General features: G+C 44.5%; 1 protein-coding gene across 1 annotated transcript in view; it reads left to right on the top strand.

Annotated features, from left to right (window-relative positions):
- USP40 (ubiquitin specific peptidase 40) overlaps nt 1–15,642 on the top strand; it is a 93,400-nt gene extending 77,758 nt beyond the window's left edge. Inside the window, exons 23-30 of the mRNA XM_012659327.1 lie at nt 1,516–1,642; nt 3,851–3,945; nt 5,230–5,348; nt 6,042–6,107; nt 7,652–7,862; nt 8,001–8,096; nt 12,206–12,300; nt 15,311–15,642. Coding sequence (XP_012514781.1) covers nt 1,516–1,642; nt 3,851–3,945; nt 5,230–5,348; nt 6,042–6,107; nt 7,652–7,862; nt 8,001–8,096; nt 12,206–12,300; nt 15,311–15,422 — 921 coding nt within the window. The 3' untranslated portion in view covers nt 15,423–15,642. The remainder of the gene's footprint in view (nt 1–1,515; nt 1,643–3,850; nt 3,946–5,229; nt 5,349–6,041; nt 6,108–7,651; nt 7,863–8,000; nt 8,097–12,205; nt 12,301–15,310) is intronic.
- Nucleotides 15,643–17,724: the final 2,082 nt, after the last annotated feature.

The raw sequence follows: 17,724 nt of genomic DNA, 5'->3' as shown, positions 1-17,724 counted from the left end.
CAGAGTGCGCTCACACAGACCCACGTGGCAGAGCCCGCCTGGCCAGAGGTGTGTACTTTTTAATACGCACATATGCACATGCTCGCATTTGTGTATGTGTATATACATAGCATATATGGCCACACGTATACATATATATCCCTTTTTCTTTGCACAAAAGATGATATGCTAGACACCCTATTCTGTACCTGGGTTTTCTCATTAATATTTTATCTCCCAAGCATATGCTGTGTGTCAGGACATATAAAGCTATTTCATTCTATTTAGTAGGTACATAATATTCCATTAATATACAGATACTATAATTTATGAACCAGCCTCTTTTTGAAGAATATGTAGGTTGTTTCCCATCTTTTACTGATACAATATAAAAACTGTATATGTGCCATTTTAGGTGTATATGAGTAGATCTACTGGATAAATTCCTGAAACTGAAATTGCTTGGTCAAAAGTACCGAGCTATGGTTATGCCCTACTATAATGTAACCAGCCTTCTAAAGAGGACTTTGAGGTTGGCTCATGGGTTTGCTCCCATAACCAATTTGCATGAATGTCCTTGGATACATGGCTTTCTGTGCATGCACTAGTGTATCAGAAGGTAAATTCCTAAATGTGGAATCGCTGCGTCAAAGGACTTGCACATTTTAAATTTTGAGAGATGTGACCAAATTACTCTCTGAAAACTTTGCAGCAGTATATATTCCTGCCACCAACTTACAGGAGTCCAGGTTTACTCATACTTTTATCAACATGGAATGTTATTAGACTTTCTGGTTTTTGACAGTCTGCCAGGTGAAAAAAATGGAATTCTGTTATTCTCATGTTACATTTATTTAACCGAATGGAGGTTGGGTATTTGTTAATCTTCACCAATTTGATAAACTGAAAAATATTCTAATGTGCATTTTCTAGAACTATATATTTAAAATATTTTACATGATTATTTTTCACATTCTCATTTTCTTTTGGAAATTGAGCACTGTAACAATAACATCTTTAATCTCTTAATGAAGCTATCAAAGTTCTTTACTAACACAAAAAAAAGATGAGAATAACTAGCTAAATTAGTAAAACTGGAGTTACAGGGTCTGTATAAAGCAGTGGGTTTACTTCATGTGGTTTGTGTACCGGAGTCCAACTTAGATCAACAGGCTGTTGCTTCTGTATAGTAAATGGAACTGCCGCGACTGGTGCACTGTGCCAGCAGTGCTCTGTGGTGCCTGGAAATATTGGTGCAGCGTTTCAGGCAAATGTTTTATTACTACTTATGTCTCTCAGTTATTTATCTACTAAGCAAAGAACATATTTAGTCCAGTAACACTGAAGTCTGATTTTTCTGATTTTAAATTGTTGATTGTAAGAACAATAAACAAGTATAATTTATGACAGTTAATAAATCTAACAGGAAAAATAGTAAATTCTCAAGTACATTTTATGTCATCAAGACAATTTCTCTCCATGGGAGAAATAGAGAGGTTCACTTAATCACCTCATTAAAAATGCTCCATTCTTCAGGGTTTCTTGAAGGTGCCCATCTGGTGGTACCAGCCGCGGGGTCCCTCAGGACACTGGGAGAGCCATCAGGACCACACCAACTGTATCCCTTCTCAAGGCAGGGTGTGGAGAGCTGCTTCCACCCAAGGTGAGGACAGAAAGGAATTTCAGCTGCCAGAGTGTCATAAAGAAAAGTAAAATGACTGCTTCTGCTCCAAGGCAACTGCAATATTTATTTTAAAGATGTAAGGTTGGAAATTAAAACCTGTTTATAAGGTAAGTCATTTGATATTAATAACACTATCCTATTTTTATACAGTGCTTTGTAACCTCTGTAAAACACTATATATCTTATTATTGTTATGTTTATTATTATATCAATCTATTCTTCTTTTTCAAAGATCTTTTATATGTCATCTGTCAAGACCCTCAGGGCAGTAGCAGCCCCATTATCCTGTACCAAAGTACTGAGTCTTCAACCGATTCCACCAACCTCACTGCAGCCACGGGGCAGAGACCAAGACGGGAGTCTGCATCCTGCATGTCTCCTGGTCTTTCTGCTTCGACCCCCAAAACCCTGAGAAGCTGCTTCTAATCTTTTCACTGACTTCTGAAAAGAAATATAGACAGAGAACAAACATGTTGTCTTACTCAAAATTCAGTATACACATCACAATGAGCAGAAGTTGCTAGCAGTGAGTTGAATTGCCTTTATGTAATACAAAGAAGATTTCTACTTCATTATAAAGAAAACACAATTTAATCTCTTTTGTATTCATAACTGTAGATGAAAAGAATGTGTTTTTAGTAGGCCCAACTTGTTAGCTATATTTTTTTTTATCATGTTATACTTAATTATTTATCTTTTCTGGTTACTTGGAGTGTTGTATCATATATTTCTTTTTATCATTTAAACCTCAGTAATGAAATTAATATAAATGAGTCAAATCCTATCTCCTTAACCTTTGAAGTTTGGATTATATGTATAGAGTTATAAAATATGTTGAATCAGCTATGAAATTGGCTAAAGTTTTTTAGTTGGGTTATATTCATGTTAATTCTTAAAAATGTTTTAGTGATAGACTACTAGTTACATATCAGATTTTAAAAGCATGTTTAATCAGTATGTTTCTCCATGGAAGAAAAAGGTTCATTTTTGGTAGCATTTCTGTATCACAAAAAATGGGAAATACAGTTATGTGTAGCTTAAGAATGGGATGCATTCTAAGCAACGTGTGGTTAGGTGATTTCCTCGTTGCGCAGACATCACAGAGTGCGCTCACACAGACCCACGTGGCAGAGCCGCCTGCACACCTAGGCTGTGTGGTGCAGCCTGTTGCTTCTGGGCTACAGACCTGTACAGCACATTACTGTGCTGAACACCGTAGGTAGTTGTAACACAATAGTTAGTATTTGTGGATCTAAACATATCTAAACACAAAAAAGGACAGTAACAGTACAGTATTATAATCTTATGAGACCACCATCATATATGCAGTCCATCTTTGACCAAAACTGTGTTGTGTGTCACATGACTGTATATTTCATTCTGCAGAATTTCCTAGAAGTGTCTTCAGGGTAGTGCCAGCCTGTAGTTTCCTTAAGACACAAGACAAACTACTAATGCACTTAATTTACTTATGCTCTATCTATAATTTATTATGTATTAGTAGTGTGCTCAGCAACAAAGATATTTAATTAAAGCAAAAATGAGTAAAGATATTCCGAATTTAAAATTTAGTTACCAGCTTTTTTATGTTCAGAGTTTTTGATGACCCATCATTTTGTTTCTCCCCCTTTTTAAACAAACTTGGAAAGTCCTTCTTATTGTCAAGATTTCCTTCATTCAGTAAACATTTATTGGGCATTTACTGTGTGGCACCCACCACACCAGGCACTGAGGAGACGAACAAGATAGATGGCCTGCCCCCTCTTGGAAATCCTGTTGTTTTGAGGAGGCTGATTAAACACACACCAGCGCACACATGCACACATGAAAACTGACAAAGGAGTAATAGGTTGGGATCAGTGTTATGAGAAACAGGAAGCTAATATAAAGGATATAGGCAGAGTATCCTACCAACAAAATCTTTGAAGAAGGAAAAAATGTGCGAAAGAACATTCTAGGTAGACGGCATTAGTGTCAAGTTCCTCGTGGTGTTCCGCCAGTAGCACGCCCCTGACTGCTCCCCCGCCAGGCCATGCTTCCTTCCCACTGAAGTCGTGAGGGACCCAGAGTCAGAGATTCTTGAATCTAATAATAAACCTATTATGTGTCAAAACATGGCAATGTGTTTCAGAAATATGAAATAAAGTTTGATGTTCCTTCTAAGCATCCACCTCTGTCCTTTGGAAGGTGCTCCTGGGAACGTGCCTGCGGAAGGTTCTGTCCTCTATGTGGGAGACGTAGAGATCTCAGAAGATGCTGTGCTGGCGGATCTGAAGACTCAGGTCAGACTTCTTCCTGCAGCGTAACTTAGTGGTGATATGGCTTCTTCCGAAGAGTGAGATATTAATATATTCTTCTATCTCCTTTTCCCCCAATTACAGTCTGTTCTGATATGGCATTTGTCATATGCCATGTTCAGTGGTAAGTACCCAGCAGGCAGCACACGCCCATGGTGCAGACAGCTCCTCGTGGCCCTCATTGACCCCCACTCTGACAGGCATGCTGTGCTTTTGTTTGACTCTATCCTCAGTGACTTGCAGCTTCTGTTCATTTTTATTTTATAGGGAAACATGGTTTCTTGAAACATTTGTAAAGCATTCACTTTACCCCTTTATTTACATTGTTTTGTACCATCGTGATCCATATGTTAAATGTTGTTATGAAAAGCTGTGTTATCAGTTTCCCAGGAGGTCAGAATATCAGCTTTTATGTTAGGATCCTAGATATTGTATTGTTTTCTTACGCATTAATATTCACAGAGGAGGGTTTTGTCCAAATGGAAAGGCTGGATTAAGTATAACACAATGTTGAAGAAGCATCTTACTATTGCTGGACTTAAATGAACATCCCTTCTTTCTCTCAAAGGCAAAAATGTGGAGGCATATATATGACTGGCACTTGTTGATATTTGGCTTTTGTGTGTCCTCAACATATGAAATAACCTTGTGAGAACAAGTGGGAAGATATTTTTTTTTCTTGTAGTAGGTTGAAAGATGCTGTTTTAAGATCAAAAATGGATGAATGTTGGCAACTTTATATGCTTCAACCTAAATATAAATAGGGGCTTAAAGCTATCCACTCCTGCAGAATTAGAACACAGTTTGGGCCTCCTGGTTAGAGCCAAAGATTCTGAAATATTTCTGAATCAAAAGTTACTTCACTGGCAGAGCAAACATTGGAAAATCGTATTAGCACTGACGAAAGTTGAAGATGAAGCCCTGGCTGTTGTTAGAGCAGACTCTGCTCTTGTGAATTACACTCCCATGGAAATTAATTCCAAAGTTTCATTTTTGGAACATAGTGATTAAAAATGAGCTTTTGGCTCATATTTAGAAATAGAAAACTCATTTCTCAAGCTGATTTCGGTGGAGTACAAAAATTACTCAGGATTAATTTCCTTTAAGAGATGGATATTCCTGTGATTCAAAATAGAATTTTATCATTGTCATCACTGGAGGACTCTTGCCCTCAGTGTCACTGTGCAGTACTGCTTTTTTTTCCTGAAGCAACATGTTTCTAACAGTGCTTTGTAAAACCGTTGGAGAAATGTCTGTTTCTTTTTCTAGGCCATGACGTTGCACCCTTTCCTGGAGTCTGGTGTTCCGTCCCCAGCCTTCCTCAGAGCCTGGACGGTGGAGAGTAAGCGCCCAGGCAGGCTTTTACGAACCAACCGGCAGCCGCTCAAGTAGGTTCCTGGGTGGGCAGGTGGACACGCAGCCGTCCCTCCCGCCGCAGCGCTGGGCAGTGAGAGGGCTTGATGGAGGGACTCGTCTTTCGTGTCAGATAATAACAGACACCCCATTCCTGGTGATTCCAGGAATGAGTTGGATGATGCTTTTTATCATGAACCCTAGTATGATTTCAGCTTTCCATATTAAGTATAAATGTAGCTTTGAGTATGTTTTCTGCGCTCCAGAAACTGTGACATTCTTCTCATAACTTAAAAGTATTTGGAGGGAAGTAGAAGGCGGAGTGAACAGGTTCTCACTCAGGAAAGGTGTGACTCAGCTGGCCCTGCTGGAGCATTAACTAGTCGTTAGTTTCCTTTGCAAAAAGCAGGGCTGAGGGCTCCTTTACTTCAGTTCTGGTTACTACCCTCACGGGACTGGCTTGAGAATCCGAACTCTGGCCCAACAAAGGGAAGTTTCTTTAGCAATCTGGCCATCTTTATAGAGCCAGACCTCCATGTTTATTAAGAAATGACCCAAGTATGTAATCACCACAAGAACTATTCTAGTTTTCCTCTTTTTCCAAAAGCTTGAGTGTTTTTATACGGTATTCAGAAAACAGTCCTTTGCAGAAGAAAAAAGCTTAAAATTGGTAAAAAATTGTTTTAAAAAATTAAATGGCATGTCACTCTTTTTGTTCCACTTACTAGGGAATATAAACTAGGACGGAGAACAGAGATCTGCTTAGAGCCCCTTCAGAAAGAAGAAAACCTGGGGTAAGAAATTCTACTGCACACATATCTTATCATAGGGGGCTAGTTCATCTCTTCAAAAATTTAACAATTTAGGCCAGGCACGGTGGCTCATGCTTGTAATCCCAGCACTTTAGGAGGCAGGCGGATCGCTTGAGGTCAGGAGTTTGAGACCAGCCTGGGCAACATAGTGAGACCCCATCTCTACGATAAATAGAAAAAAAAATAGCCAGGCCTGGGGGGCATGCCACCTGTAGTCCCAGCTAGTCAAGAGGCAGGAAGATCACTTGAGCCCAGGTGTTCGAGGCTGCAGTGAGCTGTGATCGTGCCACTGTACTCCAGCCAGGGTGGCAGAGCAAGACCTGTCTCTTAAAAATAAAAAATGTAGTGTTAATACAAATTGTATGAGCAGGAGTAGTTTATCCTAGAGGGGATTTCCTGGATCCAAGGGTATGGACATTTTAAACCTCTTAAAATAAATTGTTAAATTCCTTTCAGGTAAGTTGTCCCAGTGTATGTTCCCCAGAGTTTATGAGTATTTATTCACCTCACCCTCAAACCAACATGGACTATTTCACTGTTCAGATGTTGATAAATGAAAATGGTTATCTCGTTCTCATTTGCTCCGGTGCTTTGATTGCTACTAAGTTTGACATTCTTTCAAAGGCTTAAAAAAAAAGCGTTTGTGTCTTGTGAGTGGATGAATGAGTTATTTCATATATTTTGCCTCTTTTCCCAATGAGGGTCTTAGGAAAAAATCTAATGTAATGTGTGTGAACGCTTTATATAACAACGATTTTGCCCCTTTGTCCCATCTGTTGTGAGCAGTGCCCTTTCTCGCTCTGAAGAGCAGCTGTGCACCGCCTCAGGCCTCCCTCGGCTCTCCTGTCCCTGGCCAACCTCCAGGGCACTGTCCAGCCTTTCGCGGAGGTCTCTGCCCCTTATCTTCCTCTTCAGCAGCCCCTCCCCCGCGCAGGTGCAGTTGACAGTCCCCCGGGGATCGGCGTCTCAGGATCCCTGCGCACAGCCTCCCCTTTCAGTCTGCGAGGCCGCATTCGTGTCCTGTAACAGTCTCTACACATCTCACTTCTTCTCCCCGTTGCTGAGTTTCTCTTTCTTCTGCTCCTGCAGTGTTGCGTCTCCCTTCCCAACTGTAACCCCCGGCTTCTTCTCCCCGCTACCCTACGCAACCCAGACACACAGCGCCCCAAATCCAGAGCACGGCCATCTGCTCAGACCAGCCATCTCCTGCCAGCTGCCCGCCCTGGGGGAACTTCAGCCAGGCTGGGGCCTCTCATCCCTCCCCACCAAGGAAGGTCCCCCGCCCTCTCCAGGGCACCCTGCTGCAGACTCAGAATGCGATCTTCACGCTGCTCTTCGTCAGGATTGAAGAAAATCAAAGTGGGGAATAAGGGTTTCCCACTAGTATTCAGTATTTAAGGAAAATCACTACTTATAAAAACCAGAAGAGTCGAAGGGGAAGCTTCGCCCACCATGCCCCAGCATTTACCGTGTGTGCTTTTCATTTGCTTGTGTTAAGTCTGGCATTTGACTGTTTTCGGCTGCAGCCCCCAGGACGTGCTGCTGAGGACACAGATGCGCATCCCAGGGGTGAGGGCCTACGCGCCGGCCGTGGACTTGGTGTGGGACACCGCCCGAGGCTGGACTGCCGGCTCCCTGAGGCAGAGGGTCGCCCATTTCTATTCTCTTCCTGTGGAGAAAACTGAAATTGCCAAATACTTCCCTGAAAAGTTCGAGTGGCTTCCAATATCTAGCTGGGTAAAGTTGTGGGGCTTTCTCAGAGACATTGGGGTTTACTGGCATAACGATTAGGTTAACTACAATTTTTCACAGTGATGGGGAATTTAGTAAGAATTTGAGGCCGAGTTTTGATTAGGATGTTTCATTTTTCTATAGAACCAGCAAATCACCAAGAGAAAAAAGAAGAAAAAGCAAGACAGTTTGCAAGGGGCACCTTATTACCTGAAAGATGGAGATACTATTGGTGTTAAGGTAAGTTGAAGTTGTTTAACATTAATAGCAAATTTACCACTTGGACAAGACTCAACAATCAAATGATTTTATAGAAAAGTTTTATCAAATCTTCAAGACACAGATAATCCCATTTTATACAAATTACTTCAGAAAATGGATAAAAAAGAGGGAAAGCCAGACAGCCTGTTTTATGAGGCAAACAGAACTCCAATACCAAAGCTGCCAAGGACAATAAAGGACAATTGAGACTAATTTCACTTATGACCATAAATATAAAATAAAATCAAGTCAAAACCAGCAAGTATGTTTTAAAAAATATTACTATGTGACCATAGGGTAGGTTTATTCAAGGAATGCAAGGATAGCAGTGTCAGTATATTATGTTATACACCGTACTGCCAGATAAAAGAAGAAAAATCGTATGGCTAATCCAACAGATGCAGAAAAAGCATAGAATAAAATTTAATGTTAAAAATTCATGTTCATTCATATTTAAAAAAAGAACTTACAGCAAATTAGGATAGATGGAAACACCTCAACCTAACATAGGACCTATAGCAACACACGTAGCAAAAACTTCAAAAGTATTTTTATTAGACCCAAAATAAGGATTCCCTTAATCACCACTTTCATTCAACATTGTACTAAACATGTAGGCAATGTAATGTGACCTCCCTCCCCTCAAAGAAAAATAAATAACTAAAAATTGAATGGGAGGTAAAAGACACTTGAAAATATAAAACTGTTCTTACAAAGGAGATTGAAGAGACTATCCAGATAATCCACTGGATCTGATGAGAGTTCTAAAGGTTCCAGGATCAATATATAAAACTGCAAGGGACCTGGGAATACAGCCAGCAAAAGATTTCTAAAACCTTCTAGAGAAGATTAGAAAAATATTACTGAACAGTATTAGAGCCGCGGTCAGGTGTGGAGCCATCATACTTTTGTCAGGGAGCCTCACAACAGCAAGATGTCAGTTCTTCCCAAATGGACACATTTAGTATTAATATAATTCCAGTGAAAAATCCATATAGATTACGCTAAATCAAATAAACAGAATAAATTCATATGCTGGAGCAAAGAGCCAGAGAGAGCTAAGATATTTTTAAAGAAGAACAAGCCAGGGTCCTTGCTTTACCAAGCACTGAGACGGATGTACTGCCGTGGCGACAGTGTGGCTTAGAGGCCAGGAGAGAGAGACAGACAGCCAGATGCATAGGGACAGGAAGTGCAAACCCAGAACCACACACGGGAAATGTGACAGATATTTGAGGCAATGTTAAAAATGAATTATTCAGAAAGTGGTACTGGGAGAACTGGTTATCTACATAGGAAAATTGTATTCATAATTTTGATTTAAAAAGGGTTACCAGATTTATACAGGTTGGGTATCACTTATTCAAAATGCTTGGGACCCAGAAGTATCTCAGATTTCAGATTTTTTTCAGATTTTAGAATATTTGCATTATACTTACTGGTTGGGCATCCCCTAATCCCAAATCTGAATATCTCGAAATTTGAAATGCTCCAATAAGCATTTCCTTTGAGCATCATATCAGCATTTAAAGTTTTAGATTTTGGAGCATGTTGGGTTTTGGATTTTCAGATTAGGGATATTCAACTTATATAAGCTTCAGGTCCTATAAAACCCGCATCTACCTCTGCTCACACCATATACAGCAATTTCAGTTGAAGACTTAAATGTGAAAAGTAGTCATTTCATCCTTTAGAAGGAAAGATATGAAGCACTACTTGTAATAGCATACAGTGGAAAGAACTTAAATGACCCTCAAAAAGGGGGTAAATGAAAAAAATGTATTGATACAGTGGCATAATACACAGAAGTTAAAATGAATAATCCAGAGCTACATACGCCAATATGAAAATACACCCAAATATTTAATGTTGAAAAAGAAAACAACGTCACAGGATGAACATTTATATACAGTATAAAACCATGTTGGGTTTCACTGAGGATTATGTCCCTAAAGAGTCATAGAGTAAAAGTGAAGGTGGGAGCGACAACATTAAACTCAGTGGACAGGTACCTCTAGGGTAGGGGAGTGACATCAACAGAATCTATTAAGTTTTTCCTTTAGAAATGAAGCAAATACGGGAAAAGGCTAATACTATCAATAGCTGACATTTACTGAGCATTCTACTATATGCCAAGCACTCACTGAGGCCGCCTCCCTGTGGGCAGCCAGGAGAGAGGCCAACATTTACCGTAATTAAAAAAAGAAAAAAGAAGAAAAGCAGCTGCAGATCCCGGGCGGCAAGGAGGCTCGCTCACTCGGCGGAACTTACCCAGCAGCCTGTATTCATAAAGCCCCGCGGTTAAAGCTTGAGAGAAGTTCTGAGGAATTAAAGGACATGGGCCACGTCTTTCAGAAGCTCACATTTAGCTATAGAAATACATAGGTGAAAACTATGTATTTTGACAGTTTGACAGTATTAATAAAGTATTAATACTTTATTAACACAAAAGGCTGTGTTTCTAGCACAGTGATGAGAGAGCTGTTGGGGCCCAATGGATCCTTCCTGTGCTTTATGTTCTTAACTTAGATCCCTTTAGAGCCCCTGTGTTGGGCTCTCCCCCAGGGGAGCATTTGTATTAGGTCATTAAATATGAAATGTCCAATTTCAAATCAAAAGTGTAGTTTATTATATCTCAAACAAGAAGCAGTATAATTAACCAAAGTGTACACCTAAACTATCGACACAGTTTTGCCATCTTAACAGTAGCGTGTTTATGCCAGCAGCGAAGAAGCCTGGAGAGCGAGTGGTGATGAAATCTCGAAAGGTGTTTTCCACAGCTTGTTGAGAATTGAGTATTTGTCCTTGTGACAAGTGGTCAAAACCTGGAAGAAGAGGTCGTCAGTCCGTGCAGGGTCTGGAGAATACAGTGGATGACAGAGAGTTTCTAAGTCCAGCCTCTGTAGTTTGAGCAGCGTTGTTTGTGCGACATGTGGTCGAGCGTTATCTTTCAAGAGGATTGATTGGTCTGTCTCTAGTGACCAATCTTGGCTGCTTAATCACAAGCATCCTCATCATTTCATCCAGTTGGTTGCAGTAGACATCTGCGGTAATTGACTGACCAGGTTTCATGAAGCTGTAGTGGATAATACCAGTGCTGGACCACCAAACAGACACCATTAGCTTTTTTAATGAATATTCGGTTTTGGACCGTGTTTCAGCACTTCGTCTTTATCCAACCATTTTGCCGAATGCTTGTGACTGCCAAAAAGAATCCAATTTTCATCACATGTAACAGTACAGTGTAGAAGTGGTTCACCTTTATATCATAACAGCAAAGAAAGGCAAGCTTGGAGACGATTTCTCTTCTGATGTTTAATTCACGTGGAACCCATCTATCCAGCTTCTTTACCTTGCCGATTTGTTTTAAATGGTCCAGTGTTGTTGGAATAGTAACGCCAAACCTTACTGTTAATTCACATGTAGGTTGAGATGGATTCGCTTCGACCACAGCTTTCAGCTCATCATTATCCACCTTGGTCTCAGGTCACCTGTGTGGCTCATTTTCAAGATTAAAATCACCAGAACTGAACTTCTCAAACCACTGACGTACTGTGAGTTCATTAGCCACATCCTTCCCAAACACTTCATTGATATTTCGAGCTGTCTGTGCTGCATTGGTTCCATGACTGAACTCATATTCGAAAATAACACTCATCTTTGACTTATCCATAGTTTCACAAAAATTGCTCTAAAAAAATACTTAAAAGATAATCACAAGCCAAACCGGGCGTTTGAAAGAGTGACGATGTAGCTTCACAATAAACCTAAAACAAGAAGTGTCAAAGTGAAATGTCAGATCAACTGTCAAACTTAGCACCTAAGGAAATCGGACATTTCATACTTAATAACCTAATGGTTGCGGGCAAAGGTCCGACGGCTGGAAGTTTCCCTCATGAACCTTTTCCTGCCACCCCCTGAATTTGTTTTCATTGAGCACTAGAAAGTTTTTTATCAGTTATTAACCTAGTTTATGTAAATTTGAATATCTCCTTTTGTCAATTTAGGTAATTTTTAAAACATATCTCTTTTAAATGTAGGCTAAAAGATGTCTGAAAACATTGCTCATTAATTATTTTGAAATGTAGAATCTCCTGGTTGATGACGATGACGATTTCAGTACAATCAGAGACGACACTGGAAAAGGAAAACAGCAACAACTCGCTCTGGGGAAGAAGGAAAGGTAATTATTAGGATGCGCACCGACACTGCACTGACACATTCCACTCTCTTTTTCTTACTCCTGCTGGGAAACGGAGGCAGGGAACTCCCCTGTGTAAAACTGCATCGTGGAGAAGCACAGTGTGGGATTCTTCTCTGCTACGCACGTTGCGGCGGCGTCTTTAGACTGCCTCCTCCTGGTCTGGAGCTCTCTGTGGAACGTGTGAAGGCGACATGGACCACAGAGGCACCGTGAGACCTCTGCCCGTCCTGTTCCCCGGGCACCGCTGTCCTCCTTCCCCCCACGCACAGCCTCGCCGCACTTCCCGGCTCACGGCTTTTCATTCAGTCTCCAGCACCTAAAACCGCAAGCACTCCCGAGCGTGCACCCCATCCAGCTGCCGCCGAGGTTCACAGAGCCTGGCTGCTCCCCCAGGGGACACTGCATCTTCAGTGCCCCAACCTCCTCCTCCAGGGCCCCACCATCCACGCTCTCCTCTGCCTGCCTGTAGGGGCTCCTGCCCTCCGCCTGACCTCCCGCTGCTGCTGCTGCCTGCTCTTTCCCCACCTGGGGAGCTCGCTCCACTTCCATTCAGCAGGGAGCCGAGGACCTCTGTGCACAGCCCGGCCCTCTCCTGGCCTCTGGGCTTGCTCACCTGCCAGGATCTCTCCTGGAACAGCCCACAGGAAGTCGTGAAGTTCAGGCCACTCTGTTCAGCCAACTCACCACCAAGAGCCCCAGCACCTGGCCCGCAGCATCACCTCCACACGCGCCAGACCGGAGGCCTGTGGGTGTCACCATCCTCTCCCACCCCCAATCTCAGTAGCTCTGGCTCTCTCCTAAGTCAGCCTTCCCTGTGTTCTAATTGCTCCTGCCTTGGTAGACTTTACTTTTTCCTACCTATGTAGGAAAAAAACCTAGAACAGTGCTTCTGCTGGTGCTCCGTAGACACGTATTCAGTGAGTTCACCCGTCTGTTCATTCTGCAGTCTCACGTGGACCTACAGCGCCCAGAGTCGTCCTTGCTGTGGTGTCTCAGACCACGACGCTCTGCTTGCTTTGTCCCTCTCCCGCGGGCCCCTCCTCCAGGCGCGCCCCTTGACTGGAGGGCTCCTCCTCAGGTGACTCCTGGGCACCTTCCCCGCCGGGTCGGGGATCCCCAGGAGGCAAGGACAGTCTACACCCCCAGTTACAACACTGCACCTCGCAAGGCCTGGTGCCCTCGGAGCGAGGGATCTGGCTGCTTTGGGGTTTTCCTACTGGCAAGTCACACAAAACAGTCTGTGTGTGTCTCACATATTAATATTTCACGCACACTCAAATGTTGCCTTTTTCCACATTTAAACGTGATGAAACTGTCTCCTTCTGACTTCTCGTGTGCATCTTCTGTCAGAGCCTTAGCTGTCAGCAGGGCTGTCATTTTGAGTCATCCAGAGTTTTCCAAGCCTGTCAACTTCATTTCTACCTGTGTTGTTTCAGGTAGGGCATTTTTAAAATTCATGTTGCTGTCACCAAAATCTTAGCCTCAGGCTCATTTGCGTAATAGGATGGTTGTAACTTTATGAGCACCACGAGGTAACCAGTTACTGTATTGTGTTTCATTCATTTTATCTGTTTTTTGGAGCATTAATAGAGTCACATGCTTCTAATTTCAAAAGCCACCCAAGGAGGCTCACTGAGAAGTCTCCTCCCCCAGACCCACAGCCACTCCTGGATGGACCTGCATGGCTGTCACCTGCACGTCCTGTCAGATCTTCTGTGTACAGGGGCACATGAGCATGCTTTTCCTTCTTTTTTGACACAGAACTTTCTTGGCATACCTTGCGGTTTTCACTTACCCCATGTCATGTGGTTGGCGCTTGGCGTTCTGCTGCACAGGTAGACTGCAGCGTAGGTCAGGTGCCACCTCCTGACTTTCCAGGAATCTCCAGTCTGTCGCTGTCGCGGTGAATAACCTCGTGCACTCACCATTTTGCGATGCAGATGTGGGTGTATCTGTAGGACACATTTCTGCTAGTGGAATTGCTGGATCAAGGGATATGGCTGTTTGTAATTCTGGAAATAAGCCTGCAAGTAAATAAGAAAAAGACCAACAATCCCATAAAAATACAGGTATAGGTTATGAACAGGTCACAGAGAAGGAAATGCAGATTACTTGCCAACATATAAAAATATGCTCAACCAACTCTATTCATGATAAGAGAAAGGTAAATTCAAGCTCCTCTCCGGTATCCCTGCACACCCGCCAGAGACGCTAAAATGGCAAAGACTGCTGACACCAGCGTGGCGAGGACGCAGAGTGACCGGGCCCCCTGTGCCGGGGTGGGACTAGACGGCCACTGTGGAAAATGTGGCGGTGCCTCCTACGGGGTCTCCTGTGCGCCTCCCAGAGCCCAGCAAGCCTACTCTGAAGTTACGTTCTCCACAGAAATCACACAGTGGCTTCATTCCCCTGGCCAAATTCAGATGGAGCTGAAAGGCTGCCCGACAGTGGGAAGGGCAGTGGTGCTGAGCACCCAGTGTGGCACGGCGTGTGTGTGCGGGTCACAGCCAGCAAAAGCCAGTCTACCGGGTGGGAGTTGGAGGGGTGTTTCCCTTGGGCCGGGGACTGAAGGGGCAAAGGCAGCCATTGCACTGTGTCACCCAGGGCTGCACATGTGCGATGATCCGTGGAGCTGTGTGTTTACGATTTGTGTGTACTCTGTGAACATTATAGTTCAGTTTTAAAAGCACAGAAAAAGTGATTACTCTGCTGTGAGACATTTTCACCCAGCAGATTGGAAAAGCCCAGAGTCCGACACGCCACATGGCCAGGGTGTGGGAAACCCACCATTCTCGCACGTGGGGCCGGTGCGGGGGTAACCGGGGGTCCTCAGGTGGGTGGTTTGGACGTAGCTGTCAAAATTATCAACGCATGTCCCTGCAGCTTATTCTAACTTGGCCCCTGGGAATTAGAATGAATGTTGGAGTTACTCTAAACCCTTCAACTCCGTGACCCCCGCCACATCCGTGACTGCCTCTGTCTCCCACAGCCGAGAAGCCCTCCGCGTGCAGAGCAGTGGCCTCCTCTCCAGTGCAGACACACCTGGCCGGCCCCGAGGACAAGAAGCTTCTCTTTCGATCCATGTTGGGAGTTTCAGATAGCTCTGGCCACAGCAGGCCTCCCGGGACACGGGGCCCAGGCTCTGCGCCCCAGCACGGCCATCTGGTCGATTCCACGAAAGCGAGTGTCGTCGGGTTGTGGAGGGACCAGCGGGTTCCTGTGGAGCCTCAGGTCCCAAACTCTGCTTCGTCACAAGCACAGGACATCTCCTCTCGGGCCAGGCAGGTGCACTCGGTCGCTCAGCCCGCGACACGCGCCAACCTAGATGCCATGCGCACAGGTGCCAGCCAGGTGTTGACCTCACCCGACACCTGACCCCCAGCCGCCCTTTTTACCAGAAAATTTACTACTTGTGCATTAAGCACAGGTGTGGATAAGATGGCACGTTGCTCAGCTCTGATGAATCTGAGTAAAGTGTGCGTGTACTCAGTCGCTTCCGTAACCGCTGAGGTGACTCTCGGTCATCTGCACTGACGAGGCTCCGACACCCCATCTCCTGCTGCTGGGCTGGACGGGCTTGTGCCTCACTGGAAGGGGTGGTCTGCTTTCTGGACGTCCTTTGCCCCCACACTGTCTGGTCCTCACGTATCTCCTGTCTCCCCTTTGCACTGAGTTAAACCCGTGACGCTGAAGTGCTGGCTCTCTCCATGTGAGGAGACAGATGGGACCCGCTGACGCTGCACGTGCTCTGCTAGGGCAAAGGCAGCCTCGGGTATGCCCAGCTCTGAGGGCTCGCTCTGACCTAGCTGGTCTGTGACCAGAACATTCTCACTGCTGCGGCCGCTGCTGCCCACAGCGCCTCAGCCTCTGCGGTCTGGAGGCCTGGTGGGCAGGGCCGCTGCCGACAAGCCTGGCGGAGTCGGTTGCCCTGGGCAGGCTGAGTCGCGTCAGTTAGAACAGATGAGAAAAAGGAAGCATAAAGGCTCCTTCCTCTTAATTCAGCGCAGATCCCTGTTCAACTTAAAGGATCTAACGGGCATGTGTGAGAAACACAGCACTGCGGCCCCGAACCGATTGGGACCATGGGACAGGGAACGTTCTCAGACGCCGGCCGAGCGGAAAGCAGCACCGCTCAGTGCCGTACGTTCCTGGCCTGGTCGTCACCTGGGTTTCGGGTTCCCCATCAGCCCCGCGTCGCGGATGTGAAACCAGAACTGCGTTGAGATGGGAGGGAAACGACACTGGCGCAGCGTCGCCGCCTGCACGCTCAGCTCTTGCCCACGTCACCGTGTCCGTAGAGCTGACGCTAAGCAGGTGGCCGTGCCTGTCCCCTGTTCCCCTTCCAGCACCGTCGAAACCGTTATTAGAGAGAAACCCTCATCTCCTCTGTACGCTTGAGCATTTGTCATGAATGACGTGTCCACCTCTGTGGAGGCGCTCGGGGTGCTGCAGCTGGGCTCCGACAGCAAGCTGCTCAGTTCCCAAACGCTACTCGGCCGCGGGAGACTCGGCGTGCGCTGCAGCCCGTCTTCGCAGATGCACGTGGAGGGGTTTTGACGCCAAAACTGTCAGCGCCGTGATTGTGCTGGAAGCCTGCCCTTCTGTGTACAAGCCGTTCTGTTTCTTTTACTTTAACTGACATATTTCCTTAGTATGTTCCTTCAGTACATCTTATGGTAATAAAATATTAATGTAATAACTGAAGAGCTTTGCTTGTGGAAGCCTAGAGGCCTCACTGAACGTGTCTATTAATGGAAGTCCCGAGAGAGTGGGGGCGGCTGTGCCTTAAAGTGCTGTCCAGCAGGGGGTGCACTCCGCAGCCCGCCGGGGCCTGCGGGTCGGCTGTGCGCTTGCTTTCTCTTTTTCTCTCTTTCTTTCTCTCTCTCTCTTTCTCTCTGCCTGCGGGTCGGCTGTGCGCTTGCTTTCTCTTTTTCTCTCGTTCTTTTTTCTTTTCCTTCCTTTCTTCCTTTCCTTTCTTCTTTCTTTCCTCCTTCTTTCTTCCTTTCCTTTCTTTCTTTACTTTCCTTCCTTCCTTTTTTTGTTTTCTGTTTTTTAATTTGGGGTTAGACTGGGCTATACAGGAGGAAAGCTCTAAAATTTTGTTAAAGAAAAAATAAACCATTTTTAAAGTTGGAGTCCTTAGTGTCTGTTCTGTGCTGACTTGCTTCATGTTTTACTTAAGAGAGAACTTCTGTGTCCTTTTTTCCCCAAGCATACTTCAGATGCTAAATAAACACGGTTTATCTTTAGAAATACTGTATCAGCGCTGCTTTAGAAATCACAGAATTGTGTTCGGGTTTTAAATGAATACAGACTCCTGGGCGAAGTCGTACTGGAGGAAACTGGCTGTACTCCGGCTCTGCCTTCCTTCCAGGGAAGTGGGGTTGGCAGAGGTGGTTGAGT

The sequence above is a fragment of the Propithecus coquereli genome, unplaced genomic scaffold (assembly GCF_000956105.1).
Source record: "Propithecus coquereli isolate 6110/MARCELLA unplaced genomic scaffold, Pcoq_1.0 Scaffold605, whole genome shotgun sequence".
Lineage (NCBI taxonomy): Eukaryota > Metazoa > Chordata > Mammalia > Primates > Indriidae > Propithecus > Propithecus coquereli.
The sequence above is the reverse complement of the archived record's forward strand: the minus strand, read 5'-3'. Positions and strand labels throughout refer to the sequence as shown.